The sequence below is a fragment of the Xenopus laevis genome, chromosome 2L, assembly GCF_017654675.1.
Source record: "Xenopus laevis strain J_2021 chromosome 2L, Xenopus_laevis_v10.1, whole genome shotgun sequence".
NCBI classification, from domain to species: Eukaryota; Metazoa; Chordata; class Amphibia; order Anura; family Pipidae; genus Xenopus; species Xenopus laevis.
In genome coordinates this window covers 70,735,729-70,752,102 of record NC_054373.1, presented here as the reverse complement: position 1 = coordinate 70,752,102, position 16,374 = coordinate 70,735,729, and the positions used below count along the sequence as shown (strand labels likewise).

At 39.6% G+C, this 16,374-nt stretch overlaps 1 protein-coding gene across 1 annotated transcript in view; it reads left to right on the top strand.

Moving 5' to 3' along the window:
- LOC108708146 (contactin-2) overlaps positions 1-16,374 on the top strand; it is a 352,213-nt gene that overhangs the window by 239,443 nt on the left and 96,396 nt on the right. Inside the window, exon 14 of the mRNA XM_018246539.2 lies at positions 13,397-13,517. Within this exon, the coding sequence (XP_018102028.2) occupies positions 13,397-13,517 (121 nt within the window). The remainder of the gene's footprint in view (positions 1-13,396; positions 13,518-16,374) is intronic.

Here is a 16,374-nt window from a genome sequence, read left to right as displayed (position 1 = left end):
CTCCACCCACGTTTCTTAATTTTAATCCCAGTCCCCCAGTGACCAACTGTGCCAACTTTGAGGAGGCTGCCATTAACCGTCTAAGAGCGGCAGCAGTTTAAAATTTTCCTATTTAATTGAATGGCTGAAATTTGATTGGCTGTTGTAGACTCCGCCCACTTTTTGTAAATTTTGGCCGCAGTCACCCAGTGACCCACGGTGCCAAGTTTGGGAGCTCTGGCTTTATTACTGTGAGAATTACAGCTGTTTACATTTTCTCATTGAAGTCAATAGGGAAAATCTGATTGGTTGTTTGCGGCTCCGCTCACTTTTTTGGGTCCCCAAAATAGGACAGAAAAGTCACAACACCCCATTCCCGAATAAGATGAACGGTTTGACACCTCATTCATGGGTCTGCGACAAACTAATTATTCGATAAATTCCCCATTATAAGTCAATGGGGCAAATTTGGGGACCTCTCCTGCCCCGGGGGTAAAACTTATACCCTCGTGTGGGGTATCATCTGACACAGGTCGCAAACCAGGTGGTAAATTTAACGTTTCTACAAGATTCCCTCTCTGCGCTAGAATCCGTCAAAAGTTGGCCTCAATGTTAATCTATGGGACTTTTTGGGGTGGTTAATTGCCCCCGCAAGGGGCAATTAACCACCCACCCCTTAGAAAAGTCATACCACCCCATTCCCGATTAAGCCGCACGATTTGACACCTCATTCATGGGTCTAGGACAAACGGTGCGGGACTAGTTACGCGCCAAACTTTCATACGGAAGAAGAATAAAAATAAGTTTGCAAGATAACAGTAGTGATGCTTTGCTTCGCAAGCACCACTAATAAAAATAAGTTTGCAAGATAACAGTAGTGATGCTTTGCTTCGCAAGCACCACTAACAAGATAACAGTAGTGATGCTTTGCTTCGCAAGCACCACTAATGATGCTTTGCTTCGCAAGCACCACTAATAAGTTTGCAAGATAACAGTAGTGATGCTTTGCTTCGCAAGCACCACTAATTAGTATTATTCTGTTTTCCTTGTAACAGAGGGACCTCCTTAGCTGGTAAACTGTATGCCCCCCTCACTCCTCCGCCATGACCCCTTACTAACCCCACTGCCCCGTCTACCCTAGCTTCCCCATAATTCTTTATCTCACACCCCCCCCTTGTCTAGTTTAAACACTCTTCCAACCTCTTAGCCATTCTTTCCCCTAGCACCATTGACCCCCTTCCATTGAGGTGCAAACCGTCACGACTGTATAGGTTGTACCCCAAGGAAAAATCAGCCCAATCTACCATATATTTTGTCATTAGTACCGATATGCACTAAGACAGCTGGGTCATGCCCAGCCCCACCCAATAATTTGTCTATCCGATCAACCACATGCCGAAGCCTGGCACCAGGTAGACAGCAAACTGTTTGGTTGTAGTGATCCAGACGACAAATTACCCTATCCACTTTCCTAATAATTGAGTCCCCTACAACCACAATCTGCTTAGGCCTGACTCTACTCTCCTCCCCACCACTATGAGAGAAACTGGTCTCCCGGCTGTTAGAGAGAACAGCCCCATCTAGAATTGCCAATCCAGAGTTCATACTCCCATCATCTTCACACAATCTGGCAAATTTGTTGCGATGTATAAGCTCCGGATCAGCCTCCATTTTCCTTTTGCCCACCTTAGATTTTCTAACTGTAACCCAGCTAGCTGCCTCAACATCCTGCTGCTGTTCTGTTCCCCCCAAAACTATCTGACCCCGCTAGGTCCTACTCAGTGAGCAAAAGACTCCTTTCAAGATTGTCATTCGACCGCAGTGTTGCAATTTGTTGCTCTAGTGCTCTAACTTGAGCCTCCAAAGTGGCAATTTGCTCACAACCACCACAGAGGTAAGCATGTTGGATCTTTTATTCCAAATCTTCATAGATATGACAGACCTTCAATCTTGCTAGCACTCATTATCCCAGTTACAGATCAAAACAGGGAAAAAAATAAAATAAAAATTAGGGTTTAGAACAAACTTTTGACCTAGTTTGAACCGCCTTTAGTTTGAAACTCCTGTGTTTGTAACTCCACTTACAGATCCCCCACTTAAAGGGATACTGTCATGGGGAAAAAAAAAATTTCCAAAATGAATCAGTTAATAGTGTTGCTCCAGCAGAATTCTGCACTGAAATCCATTTCTCAAAAGAGCAAACAGATTTTTTTATATTAAATTTTGAAATCTGACATGGGGCTAGACATATTGTCAGTTTCCCAGCTGCCCCTGGTCAACTCTTTATTGTTGTACAGCAAGTTGGAGTGATATCACCCCCTCCATCCCTCCCCCCCAGCAGCCAAACAAAAGAACAATGGGAAGGTAACCAGATAGCAGCTCCCTAACACAAGATAACAACTGCCTGGTAGATCTAAGAACAGCACTCAATAGTAAAAACCCACGTCCCACTGAGACACATTCAGTTTCATTGAGAAGGAAAAACAGCAGCCTGCCAGAAAGCATTTCTCTCCTAAAGTGCAGGCACAAGTCACATGACCAGGGGCAGCTGGGAAATTGACAAAATGTCTAGCCCCATGTCAGATTTCAAAATTGAATATAAAAAATCTGTTTGCTCTTTTGAGAAATGGATTTCAGTGCAGAATTCTGCTGGAACAGCACTATTAACTGATTCATTTTGAAAAAAAACGTTTTCCCATCCCATGACAATATCCCTTTAACTCCCATGTTTGTAACTCCACTTACAGATCCCCCACTTAACTCCCGTGTTTGTAACTCCACTTACATATCCCACACTTTAGAGAAGCTAACACTAGAGCAAGCTCCACTGGAGTCCCAGGGGTTCTATTTATACAGTCTGTTCAGGTGCAACTAATCAAAACCCACCCCCTCAAACTGAGGCAAAGCTAACTGCAAAATAAAGCAGGTTGTGACAAACTTGCTGCAAGCACACTAGCACACCAAACTTTGCTGTTTAGCACCCAAGACAGAAAAAAAACCTTTAAAAAATAAAACCACAGTAGTTAAATATAAACCCTAATATAAAATAGCAGTTAATAACAAATACTTATCCTTTTCAGTTGATTTGTTTGCTTTAAGTTGTTTTATTCCAGTCAGCAGCCTGTTTTAAACAGACTCACTGGAGTCCCAGGGGTTCTATTTATACAGTCTGTTCATGTGCAACTAATCAAACCCCAGCCGCTCAAACGGAGGGAAAACTTACTGCAAAGTAAAGCAGGTTGTGACAAACTTGCTGTAAGCACACTAGCACACCAAACTTTGCTGTTTAGCACTCAAGACAGAAAAAAACCTTTAAAAAATAAAACCACAGTAGTTAAATATAAACCTTAATATATATAAACCTTAATATAAAATAGCAGTTAATAACACTTATCCTTTTCAGTTGATTTGTTTGCTTTAAGTTGCTTTATTCCAGTCAGCAGCCCTTATATATTTATACATAGTTATCATATCCCCCTTAACCCTTTGCCTGCCAAGCACGTACGCTGTACGTTCTGGCAGGCAAGGGCTTTAACTGCCAAGCACGTACATTGTACGTTCTTGCAGTTTAACATGCTGTACTCTGCATCAGCGGCTTTAGCCGCCTCTGCAGAGACTTAGCAGTGCTGACAGCCCCCTGGGCAACAAGGCTGGGGGGCTGTCATGTCGGTCCTGCAACAGGATTGTTGCAGGATCGACCTAAAATCGCAAAAAGAAGCAACTTACCAGCTCCTCCGTCTTCCTTCTGCTCTCTGCTGCTCTGGCGACGCCCACGCACTTCCTGACTGCAGTGACTCAGCACACACGCTGCTGAAAGAGGATTAGACTCTCTCCCCTGCTCCAGCAATGGTAAGTGGCCTTTATTTGCTAAATTACACACTACACAAACACTACATACACACTACACTACATTGTATAGATCTGTACACAGTTACACAGTCATTTTAGTAAAGATTTTTTTATTTTTTTTTTTTATTTTTTTGGAAAGTTATGTACACTTATTTGCACTTATTTCACACTTATATACACACTGTCACACCACTTTTAGAAGTGTATACACATGTATACACAAAAAACTCACAAAGAGGGATTTTTTTTTTTTTACTTTTTCATTTTACTAATTTGTGTTTTTTTACCCCTAAAAACCATTTGTTTTGGCAGCATGACTATTGGGTAATCGATTTTGGCCACTAATTATGCTGTTGGATCAGTAATTTTGTTATTTCATTGATTTACACAATTTTTGTGGTTTTATTGCAATTTATCCCTGCATTATTTTTCCTTATGTATCTTTAGTATAGTTTTGCTGTTTGGTGCTTTGGTATAGAATGATAGATTTTACTTTGTTTGATCCGTCAGAATATGTACTTTCCAAAAATGTATGCTGTTCTGGGGGCTTTTTACAGTTTGGGGGTCTTACAACACATAACGCAAAGTTGGAGTACTGTTTTCAGCAGCTTAGTTGGCTAGTGTGAAAATTCATATGCATGTTTTTCATTTGGGGTCCGTACACACCACATACTTGGGTAAATCTATGCATATTGGGCATCAAGCTATTCATCAGACCTCTGACGTCCATATTTAGGGTGATTTTTCTTTGTACGTAAAACATTGTGTGCGAAAAATGCGGCAAACTGCAGCATTTTTAGGCAATTTTCAGAAATGTTGTAAAAACCTCTAAGTTTAGAAAAGCTTTGCAGTTTGGTAGTTTGGTGTAGAAAGACATCTTTATCTTTGTTGGATTCGTCAGAATGTGTACTTTCCAAAAACATATGGTTTTGGGGGTCTTTGCTGTAAGGAGGGTCTTGAGGCACATAATATGAAGTCAATGGTCTATGTTCACAGAAGGCGAATCGGCAGCGGAGAAAACTCATATGCACTATTTTTATTTGGGGTCTGCACATGCCAGCTGCCTTGGTGTATCTATGCATATTGGGCATCAAACTGTTCAGTCGTCCCTTGGCATAAATATTTATGTTATTTTACAATTGTATGCAAGAAATTGGGTGAGATAAATGTGGCCAATTGCAATATTTTTAGGCGATTTTCAAAAATGTAAAAACCGTTGCTTTTATCGCCAAATTTAGGAAAGACTTGCGACTTGGTACTTTGGAGTACAAGGACATGTATACCCAATTTAGATTCCTGGGAATGTGTACTTTCCGAAAATATATGGTTTTCTGGGGTGAACTTACTTTTATCTACATTTGCCCCCTTCAAAACAATATAAATGTGTTGATTTTGCAGTATCTGAAATGACAGACCATATGGGGGTCTTCTTTTGGGGCCCCTATATGCCACATGCTTAGGTACACCTATACATATTGGGCATCAAACTGTTCAGAGGACCCTAAGCTTTCATATTTGGGGTGATTTCTCTTGATACCTAAAAGTATGTGGGTAATACGATGCTGCAGGGTAGAAATTTTGAGGTGATTTTTGGAAATGTCACCGAAATCACCACATTTAGGAATGATTTGCAGCTTGGTACTTTGTAGTACAAAGACATGCATACCCAATTTAGATTCGTGGGAATGTGTACTTTCCGAAAATATATGGTTTTCTGGGGTGAATTTACCCTTTTCTACTTTTGCCCCCCCCCCAAAACGATGTAAATGTCTTGATTTTGCAGTATCTGAAATGACAGACCAAATGGGGGTCTTCCTTTGGGGCCCCTATATGCCACGTGCTTGGGTACACCTATACATATTGGGCATCAAACTGTTCAGAGGACCCTAGGCTTTCATATTTGGGGTGATTTCTCTTGATACCTAAGAGTATGTGGGTAATACGATGCTGCAGGGTAGAAATTTTGAGGTGATTTTTGGAAATGTCACCAAAATCACCACATTTAGGAATGATTTGCAGCTTGGTACTTTGTAGAACAAAGACATGCATACCCAATTTAGATTCGTGGGAATGTGTACTTTCCGAAAATATATGGTTTTCTGGGGTGAATTTACCCTTTTCTACTTTTGCCCCCCCCAAAACGATGTAAATGTCTTGATTTTGCAGTATCTGAAATGGCAGACAATATGGGGGTCTTCTTTTGGGGCCCCTATATGCCACGTGCTTGGGTACACCTATACATATTGGGCATGAAACTGTTCAGAGGACCCTAAGCTTTCATATTTGGGGTGATTTCTCTTGATACCTAAAAGTATGTGGGTAATACGATGCTGCAGGGTAGAAATTTTGAGGTGATTTTTGGAAATGTCACCGAAATCACCACATTTAGGAATGGTTTGCGGCTTGGTACTTTGGAGTACAAAGACATGCATACCCAATTTAGATTCGTGGGAATGTGTACTTTCCGAAAATATATGGTTTTCTGGGGTGAACTTACCCTTTTCTACTTTTGCCCCCCCCAAAACAATGTAAATGTCTTGATTTTGCAGTATCTGAAATGACAGACCATATGGGGGTCTTCTTTTTGGGGCCCCTATATGCCACGTGCGTGGGTACACCTATACATATTGGGCATGAAACTGTTCAGAGGACCCTAGGCTTTCATATTTGGGGTGATTTCTCTTGATACCTAAAAGTATGTGGGCAATACGATGCTGCAGGGTAGATATTTTGAGGTGGTTTTTGGAAATGTCGCCAAAATCACCAAATTTAGGAATGGTTTGCGGCTTGGTACTTCGGAGTACAAAGACGTGCATACCCAATTTAGATTCGTGGGAATGTGTACTTTCCGAAAATATATGGTTTTCTGGGGTGAACTTACCCTTTTCTACTTTTGCCCCCCCAAAACAATGTAAATGTCTTGATTTTGCAGTACCTGAAATGACAAACCATATGGGGGGGGGTCTTAATTTTAGGGCCCTTATATGCCACATGCTTTGGTACACCTATACATATTTGGCATCAAACTGTTCAGGGGACCCTAGGCTTTTATATTTGGGGTGATTTCTCTTGATACCTAAAAGTATGTGGGTAATACGATGCTGCAGGGTAGAAATTTTGAGGTGGTTTTTGGAAATGTCGGCATAATACCAAATTTAGGAATGGTTTGCGGCTTGGTACTTTGGAGTACAAAGACATGCATACCCAATTTAGATTCCTGGGAATGTGTACTTTCCGAAAATATATGGTTTTCTGGGGTGAACTTACTTTTTTCTACTTTTGCCCCCCCCCAAAACAATGTAAATGTGTTAATTTTGCAGTACCTGAAATGACAGACCATATGGGGGTCTTCCTTTTGGGGCCCCTATATGCCACGTGCTTGGGTACACCTATACATATTGGACATCAAACTGTTCAGAGGACCCTAGGCTTTCATATTTGGGGTGATTTCTCTTGATACCTAAAAGTATGTGGGTAATGCGATGCTGCAGGGTAGATATTTTGAGGTGATTTTTGGAAATGTTGCCAAAATCACCAAATTTAGGAATGGTTTGCGGCTTGGTACTTTGGAGTACAAAGACATGCATACCCAATTTAGATTCGTGGGAATGTGTACTTTCCGAAAATATATGGTTTTCTGGGGTGAACTTACCCTTTTCTACTTTTGCCCCCCCCAAAACGATGTAAATGTCTTGATTTTGCAGTATCTGAAATGACAGACCATATGGGGTCTTCCTCTTGGGGCCCCTATATGCCACGTGCGTGGGTACACCTATACATATTGGGCATCAAACTGTTCAGAGGACCCTAGGCTTTCATATTTGGGGTGATTTCTTGTGATACCTAAAGTATGTGGGCAATACGATGCTGCAGGGTAGATATTTTGAGGTGGTTTTTGGAAATGTCGCCAAAATCACCAAATTTAGGAATGGTTTGCGGCTTGGTACTTTGGAGTACAAAGACATGCATACCCAATTTAGATTCGTGGGAATGTGTACTTTCGGAAAATATATGGTTTTCTGGGGTGAACTTACCCTTTTCTACTTTTGCCCCCCCAAAACGATGTAAATGTCTTGATTTTGCAGTATCTGAAATGACAGACCATATGGGGGTCTTCCTTTTGGGGCCCCTATATGCCACGTGCGTGGGTACACCTATACATATTGGGCATCAAACTGTTCAGGGGACCCTAGGCTTTCATATTTGGGGTGATTTCTCTTGATACCTAAAAGTATGCGGGCAATACGATGCTGCAGGGTAGATATTTTGAGGTGGTTTTTGGAAATGTCGCCAAAATCACCAAATTTAGGAATGGTTTGCGGCTTGGTACTTTGGAGTACAAAGACATGCATACCCAATTTAGATTCGTGGGAATGTGTACTTTCGGAAAATATATGGTTTTCTGGGGTGAACTTACCCTTTTCTACTTTTGCCCCCCCCAAAACGATGTAAATGTCTTGATTTTGCAGTATCTGAAATGACAGACCATATGGGGGTCTTCCTTTTGGGGCCCCTATATGCCACGTGCGTGGGTACACCTATACATATTGGGCATCAAACTGTTCAGAGGAACCTAGGCTTTCATATTTGGGGCGATTTATCTTGATACCTAAAAGTATGTGGGTAATACGATGCTGCAGGGTAGAAATTTTGAGGTGATTTTTGGAAATGTCGCCAAAATCACCAAATTTAGGAATGGTTTGCGGCTTGGTACTTTGGAGTACAAAGACATTCATACCCAATTTAGATTCGTGGGAATGTGTACTTTCCGAAAATATATGGTTTTCTGGGGTGAACTTACCCGTTTCTACTTTTACCCCCCCAAAACGATGTAAATGGCTTGATTTTGCAGTGTCTGAAATGACAGACCATATGGGGGTCTTCCTTTTGGGGCCCCTATATGCAACGTGCGTGGGTACACCTATACATATTGGGCATCAAACTGTTCAGAGGACCCTAGGCTTTCATATTTGGGGTGATTTCTCTTGATACCTAAAAGTATGTGGGCAATACGATGCTGCAGGGTAGAAATTTTGAGGTGATTTTTGGAAATGTCGCCAAAATCACCATATTTAGGAATGGTTTGCTGCTTGTTATTGTGGAGTACAAAGACATGCATACCCAATTTAGATTCGTGGGAATGTTTACTTTCCGAAAATATATGGATTTCTGGGGTGAACTTACTTTTTTCTACTTTTGACCCCCCCCAAAACGATGTAAATGTGTTGATTTTGCTGTACCTGAAATGACAGACCATATGGGGGTCTTCCTTTTGGGGCCCCTGTATGCCACGTGCTTGAGTACACCTATACATATTGGGCATCAAAGTGTTCGGAGGAGCCTAGGCTTTCATATTTGGGGTGATTTCTCTTGATACCTAAAAGTATGTGGGTAATACGATGCTGCAGGGTAGAAATTTTGAGGTGATTTTTGGAAATGTCACCGAAATCACCACATTTAGGAATGATTTGCAGCTTGGTACTTTGTAGTACAAAGACATGCATACCCAATTTAGATTCGTGGGAATGTGTACTTTCCGAAAATATACGGTTTTCTGGGGTGAACTTACTTTTTTCTACTTTTACCCCCCCCAAAACGATGCAAATGTGTTGATTTTGCAGTATCTGGAATTACAGAACTGATAGCTCAAATGAGGTGTCTATATTTTAGGGCCCCTATATGCCACATGTTTGGGTACACCTATATATATTGGGCATCAAATTGTTCAGCGGACCCCAGGCTTTCATATTTGGGGTGTTTTACATTGATACCTAATGATTTGTGGGAGATATGATTCTGTAGATTGGAAGCTTTGAGGTAATTTTTCAAAAAATTCACCAATTTCTATAAAACATTATAACTTTAGGAAACAATTGCAACTTGGTAGTTTGGAGTACAACGATATATTTACCCATTTTTGATTCACCAGAATCTGTTCTTTCTAATAATGGGTAGTTTTCTAGGGTAAACCTACTGTTAGTGGAATGTTTGGCCTTGAAAGCAGAAGTATGCCGTTTGGGGAGCGGAGCTTTGGAAATTTGGTTGTGTACTGCTTTTAGATTTTGATCTATACAAGTGAGAAATCTCCATAAAACTATATATATTTGGTATTGCCGCGTTCAGGAGACATAGACCTTTCCAAATAGGCTGTGTTCTCATACATAAAGTAAATGATGTTTCTGATATATGTGATTGTTCTTTGTGAAACATGATTTTTTTCATTTTATTGGACACTTAGAAGCCAATATTTTTTTACAGAAGTAGAATTACACCAAAATTCCTGCATATTTTGAAAGTTCAGGTTGTCCTGAAAAAAACAATATATTGTTTTGCTGGGTAAACTAAAAGACCGCCCCAGGAAAGGCCCTTAAAGTGAAAGAGTGCAAAATATCTAAAAACTGCTTGGCAGTAGATGTTCGCATCTAGGACAAAATGGCTGGCAGGTAAAGGGTTAAATGCCTCTTCTCCATGAACATCATGAACGTGAACATCTCCAATTTGACCAGTCTTTTCTCATAGCTAAGATTTTCCATACCTTTTACCAGCTTAGTTGCCCTTCTCTGTACCCTCTCTAATCCACTAATGTCCTGTTTGAGTGATGGAGACCAAAACTGCATATACTAGATGGGGCCTTACTAGTGCTCTATAAAGTGGAAGTATGACCACTTCCTGCCATGAATCAATTCCCCTTTTAATGCAGCTCAAGACCTTATTTGCCCTTGATGCTGCTGACTGGAATTGCTTGCTACAGGCAAGTTTATCATCTATAAGGACTCCAAGGTCCTTTTCCATAATGGATTTCCCTAGTGCAGTTCCATTAAGCATATAAGTGGCTTGGATATTTTTACATTCCGGGTCATGGTATATCTGTAGAAATAAGTCAAATCAACTGGACTTGCTGTGTTTTTTTTTCCTTGAAGATGTTTCACCAGTCATCCAACTGGTTTTCTCAATTCAGAATAACTTGTAAATAGGATCTTTTTTCCGCAATAGAGTATCCTCTGGAATGTTGCTCCAATCAGCATAATCTGTTTATTATAATCAGCAAGGATATTATGTAAATTAGTTGTTGATTGTTTTAGCATGCTTGGAGCTTTGAGGTGTTATTAAACCTTCCAGGGAGAGGTGCCAAAACACCATATATTGCAAACAATAATATTTGCAATCGCTACCCTGTGGTGTGAGGGGCAAAGGGTTCGCAAAATGTCTGTTACAATTTGGCAAAGGCAAAATTGTTTGCAATGAGAATATTTAATTGCTTTGAGAACAATTTTTCCATTAGTGAACTATATTAAATTCCCCCAATTGTTTGTAAAAACATGCTTAAGCCGATGTTCCCATCAAGACAGTGTTCTTTGTATCAGTCCAAAGTTAGTTTAAAAGCGATGTATTCACATCTGCTGCTTAACTCTCTTAAATACTGAACTATTGGGAAGCCTTCAAGAGGCGGAATAATGAGAGAACTAACATTAAAAAGAAAAAACACCTTCACATATTATATGCACATATTCAGCAGTAATGGCGCTCATCCTATAGTTTAAAGAACAATTTTGGGTGCACTAGACATGGTTAAACTATATATAATTCAACTTTCTCAACACTGCAAAGATATAAGTTGGCAAAAATGCATTATAAGAAAAATGTTACACCTTTAGAGTGCACTTACATTCCTATAGTATTACATATTGTGTGATTAAAATTATCTGTTATTGATCTATAATAAACTAATGGAAAAATCTGGAATTGAATTAGGAGATAAGCTTTTCTCTGATGAATCTGACTCTAAATGAGAAAATCTTATATCACTGTTCTATAAAGTGAAAATTCATCAGAAACTGTTTTAGCTTTAAACTAAATCTCGCCCATAAGTTTTCACATGATAACCCATAAAAAAAAGTTTTCAAATTGATTTGAATCTGTGCAATAATTTGGCATATTCATTTTTATGGCTTACACAACAATTATCTAATTGAGCTAATAAAAGTAAAACTATAACCATAAGAATAAATACATAACCTACAGTTTAAATCATAATAAGTGACCTGTTAAAGAATCTTACCTAATTGGTATAGGTATAGGATTCATTATCCAGAAAGCTCCAAATTATAGAATGGCCATATCCCATAGACTCCATTATAAGCAAATAATTCTAATAATATATAAATGATTATCTTTTTCTCTGTAATAGTACAATAGTAGCATGTACTTGATCCCAACTAAGATATAATTAAGGATGTAATACTTGTTTGTACTTCAATAAACACCCATTTTTAAACCAGTGGCATAACTAGAGCGTGTCGGGCCCCCTGCAAAAAAAATATTCAGAGGGGCCTTGCGCACCCCATCCTCCTTACCATCCTGCCTCTGCCCCGCCCATATCCTGCCCCAACTGCACCCAACTCCCGCCCAACTTGCTTCCCCCTTCCTCGCCAGTAAGAGAAAGTGGCTGAGGAGGAGGATTTTTTTATTAGCTATAGAGGAAGCAGACCCCACAGTCTAGGCCCCTCTGTTTTCCCGACTCTCTTGTGACTGTGGGGTCTGCTTCCTCTATAGTTATGCCACTGTTTTTATAACAAATCTGCCTGGATGATTGCTCTTTAAGTGTCTGTTCTACAAATGAATACGGTGATGTCCGCTGCCTCAAGCTGAAGGCTCAGGGCAGAGCACTTGAGCCTCCTCATACATGTGCTGAGTCTCCAAAAACTATTTTTGATGCTAGGATATAATTAATCCTTATTGGAAGCAAAACTATTGTATTGGGTTTGGTTAAAGTTTAAAGGATTTATCAGTACACTTAAAATATGGAGATCCAAATTACAGAAAGATCCCTTATCCAGAAAACACCATGTTCCGAGCATTCTGGATAACAGGTCCCATATAATTATGATTTACATCTTTTACTTTGAACTGCCATTTTTTGATGGCCTGTGTGTTCCCATGGAGATCACCTGACTGAGGCAGAACTCTGTATTATTTGACTGGTGTATCCTAGCATGTATGAATGCCCTTGGTTTGGTATAAGCACAGAAAGCAATATGAGTCAGGGAACAGCCCTTAGTAATATAAATGGCAGTTTTTCTATTTGGTTTTTATTTAGTTTATACAATGGCACACACCAGCAATATAGTTGAAAAGTGTGTTTTAATGAAAATTATCTATTTAGAAGTAGTATTTTACACATGGGCTGTTTTATGCAATATAATTTTATAGAGACCTGAAATCTTCAAGGGTATAGTTTTCTAGCATTCTTGACCTGTTTAAACAGGTCATGGATTCATTAAAGTAATTGATATTACTAGTACTATTGCTATTACTTTATTAGTGCTTGCTCAAACCAAAAAAACTTCTGCATCTAATGGCCCTATATGAGGTATTTATCTCTTCACTAGACTCTTGTGTGTAGTTGCAATTTCTGCTCTGCCACAAAAGCTTCAAACAGCTCAGACTTCAAACAGAGCCCCTTCCATTCTGGGTTTGCTTTACAAGATGGGATTATTCCCCATTTGCCTACCTTTACAGATTCATTTACCACATTACTTAAACAATACTTTATGCTGTGCCTCTACAGGATGAAGCTGTTGGGGATCTACATATTATTCATGCACTGCTGAGACATGCTGGGAGATACACATGCATAGCACAAACTGTGGTGGACCAAGCATCAGCTGTGGCATCTCTTCTCATTCGGGGTAACAATTTTGTTGTGTAACCATGATTATGGCACTAATAGAAGATTAAGATAACAGAATATTTGAATCACAACCTGCAGGCAATATCATCTATGTTGTAAACCAAGTTCTGCAACCAGTGAAGAAGGTATTAATGGTAACAGAAGGCATCAAATACACTTCAAGCTATACTAAAAAAATAATGAGAAAACAATAATACTTATACAGTGAGCACTAAACTATGTTAACTATGTACAGGTAGATGTTAACATACAGTTAACACTTTTATAAGAAACCTTTTTCACTTATACTGTATGAAAAAGGCTGCTGTTAAGGTTACTATTATTACTAATACTATTATTATGTAGCACATTTAATCTTTGTTTCAGAGAGATTTAAAGAATCTTAGTGAATATTGGATGGAGAAAACAAAGTTGACAAAGAAAATATTTTAGATGAATATTTAATATAAGTCTCATAAAATGAAATGTTATTTAAGGGGCAAAGTTTAGTATGTTTCTTGTAACAAACGTTACAACAAAAGTTGAGAAAATCGCCTCAGGCTGCAACAGCCTGCGCTAGTAACAAAAAGTGATCAATCAGCACTATTTTCTATTTGAAATATATGGGTTTGTAGATCTAGCATCATCATTAACCTCAAAGTACCTATATTTTCTATATATTGTTTTATTTGTTTTCTGGCCACAGTGGGCCAGATTCATCTCATAATTCAGATCCGATTTTCCCACAGAGTAAGATGCAGTTCATTAAGAAAACCATATCTCACTGTTTCTCACATGAAAAAAATAGTAACATCGTAATCCCGTCCATCAGGTAGGCCTAACAGCTAGTTGATGCAGAGGAAGCTTTCTGAAGCCTCTCCAATTTTCCTCAGAGGGGGATAAATTCAAGACTCCAAGATGGCAATCTAACCAGTGCTTGGATCAACTTGTACTAAGAGCTATTCAATAACCCTGTATTTTCTCATTCGCTAAAAAGCCATCCAACCCCTTCCTTAAGCTATCTAATGTATCTGCCATTATGACTATTTCAGGTAGAGAATTCCACAACTTCACAGCTCTCATTGTAAAAAAAACATTTTCTGCATATTAATATGGAACCTTCTTCTAATCAGAATGTATATATATTTATACATAGTTGTCATAGCACCCATGAGAGCCTCTTCTCCAGTGTAAACAATCTCAACTTGGCCAGTCATTGTAATGAGACCTGGTGGTCTAGTGGGGTGGTGGGAATTCCCGTTGCTCTCCTTGCGGAGGCACCTTGTCTGTTTTTTCATTGCCCAACGTAGGTCTATTGTGAGATTGTTCCTGGGTGCGCTTATTGTCTGGTTTCCTGTTCTTGATCCTTGCCTGTCCCTGACCTCTGCTGATCCGCTGCCTGTACTGACCTTACCCTGTTACTGGCTATTCCTCCGGATCCTGAATTTGTACTGGTTTGACTCCAGCCTGTGTCCTTTACTACGCTTATGGGTCTTGATTTTGTCTGATTGGTATTGAACCCGGCCTGTTCCACAACTACACTTACTCTTTCCCTGTCCTTCCTGACACACGTTCTGGTTCCTTTGCCTGCCCAAAACCCTTGCCTTGGTTCTCTCACTATAAGACCTGGTGGCATCCGAGTAGCAAAGGGCTCCTCCCGACGTTAAAGGTGGCTGTTATAGGCAGAAGCGTTAGCCCTGACCAGAACCTTGACCTTTGTTTTGGGTTTGGGTTACTGCATGTGACATTATGTTGGGCCAGACATGGACACCGAAGGAGCAGCTGCTTCCCCTGCCACCACGGAAGCAATCCTGGCAAGTCTCTTCCAGCATCTCAGAGATGCATTAGGCCTATGAGGAAGTAGCAGACCAAACTTGTAAAATATAAGTGACGTCACAGGAGAGCACCCTATTGACGAACACAAGGGAATAGACGCTACAAGACGTTTTGCATTGAACCCAAGTGCGTGTTCTGGACTTATGCCAAAGGGGAGATTGAATGGAACATTTACATAGATATGTTTTATATCATAGACACCATGTGAGTTTATTTTAATACTTTGTTTTTAAAAATAAAAAAGTAGTTTTACACTAGTGCTGCTGCATATCATCTTACAGTACCAGAAGGGGAGCTATGTCCCAGGATACATTTTTATGTGCAAGCTGTGAGAACATTTGTGAGTACCCACCTGCATAAAAACAGGATTATATAAGAAAAGTTATTCTTACTTTTATGTGATGGTGGCGTTGCAACTTGAAGGGGTTTAACACATATGTGGTGCACATAGTAATCTCCATAAAGCACAATACAGGGTGTTATTTACTAAACAATATTACCCTGTATATTTTTCCTTGTTTGTTCCTGTGCCTTTGGCGCTGGCTTTTATTTTAGATATTGGGATTTGGACTTGGAGGGATACAATTGTAAGCCGGACAAGGAGTGTGAACTTATTAAGACCTTGAAACTTTATTTTGGATTTAAGAGAGAATCAGCCATATGCTAAGATTGAAAAATGCATTATTGCGGTCTTTGTACACAAAAATGCTAAATTTGTGAGTTTTTACAAACAGAAAGACACATCATAAATATGAATTCCATGCATCACTCACTGTGCATATCCATAGTGCTCAAATATAAATGATCATATAAATATATTCTTATATATTGTCGCTAGTCTACCGATTTTGATTCTCAACTAGGGATATATGATTCTCGCCCACAATGAGTAAGTCTCTCTTGGATTTAAATAAATACCTACTCAAATCGAGCCTGGCCCCGAAGTTCCCCCTGGGCCTGACTTGAACCATTCAGATTCACTCAGGATATTAACCAGACAGCTTTATTTGAGGTATACATTTATACAGAGTAATATAATA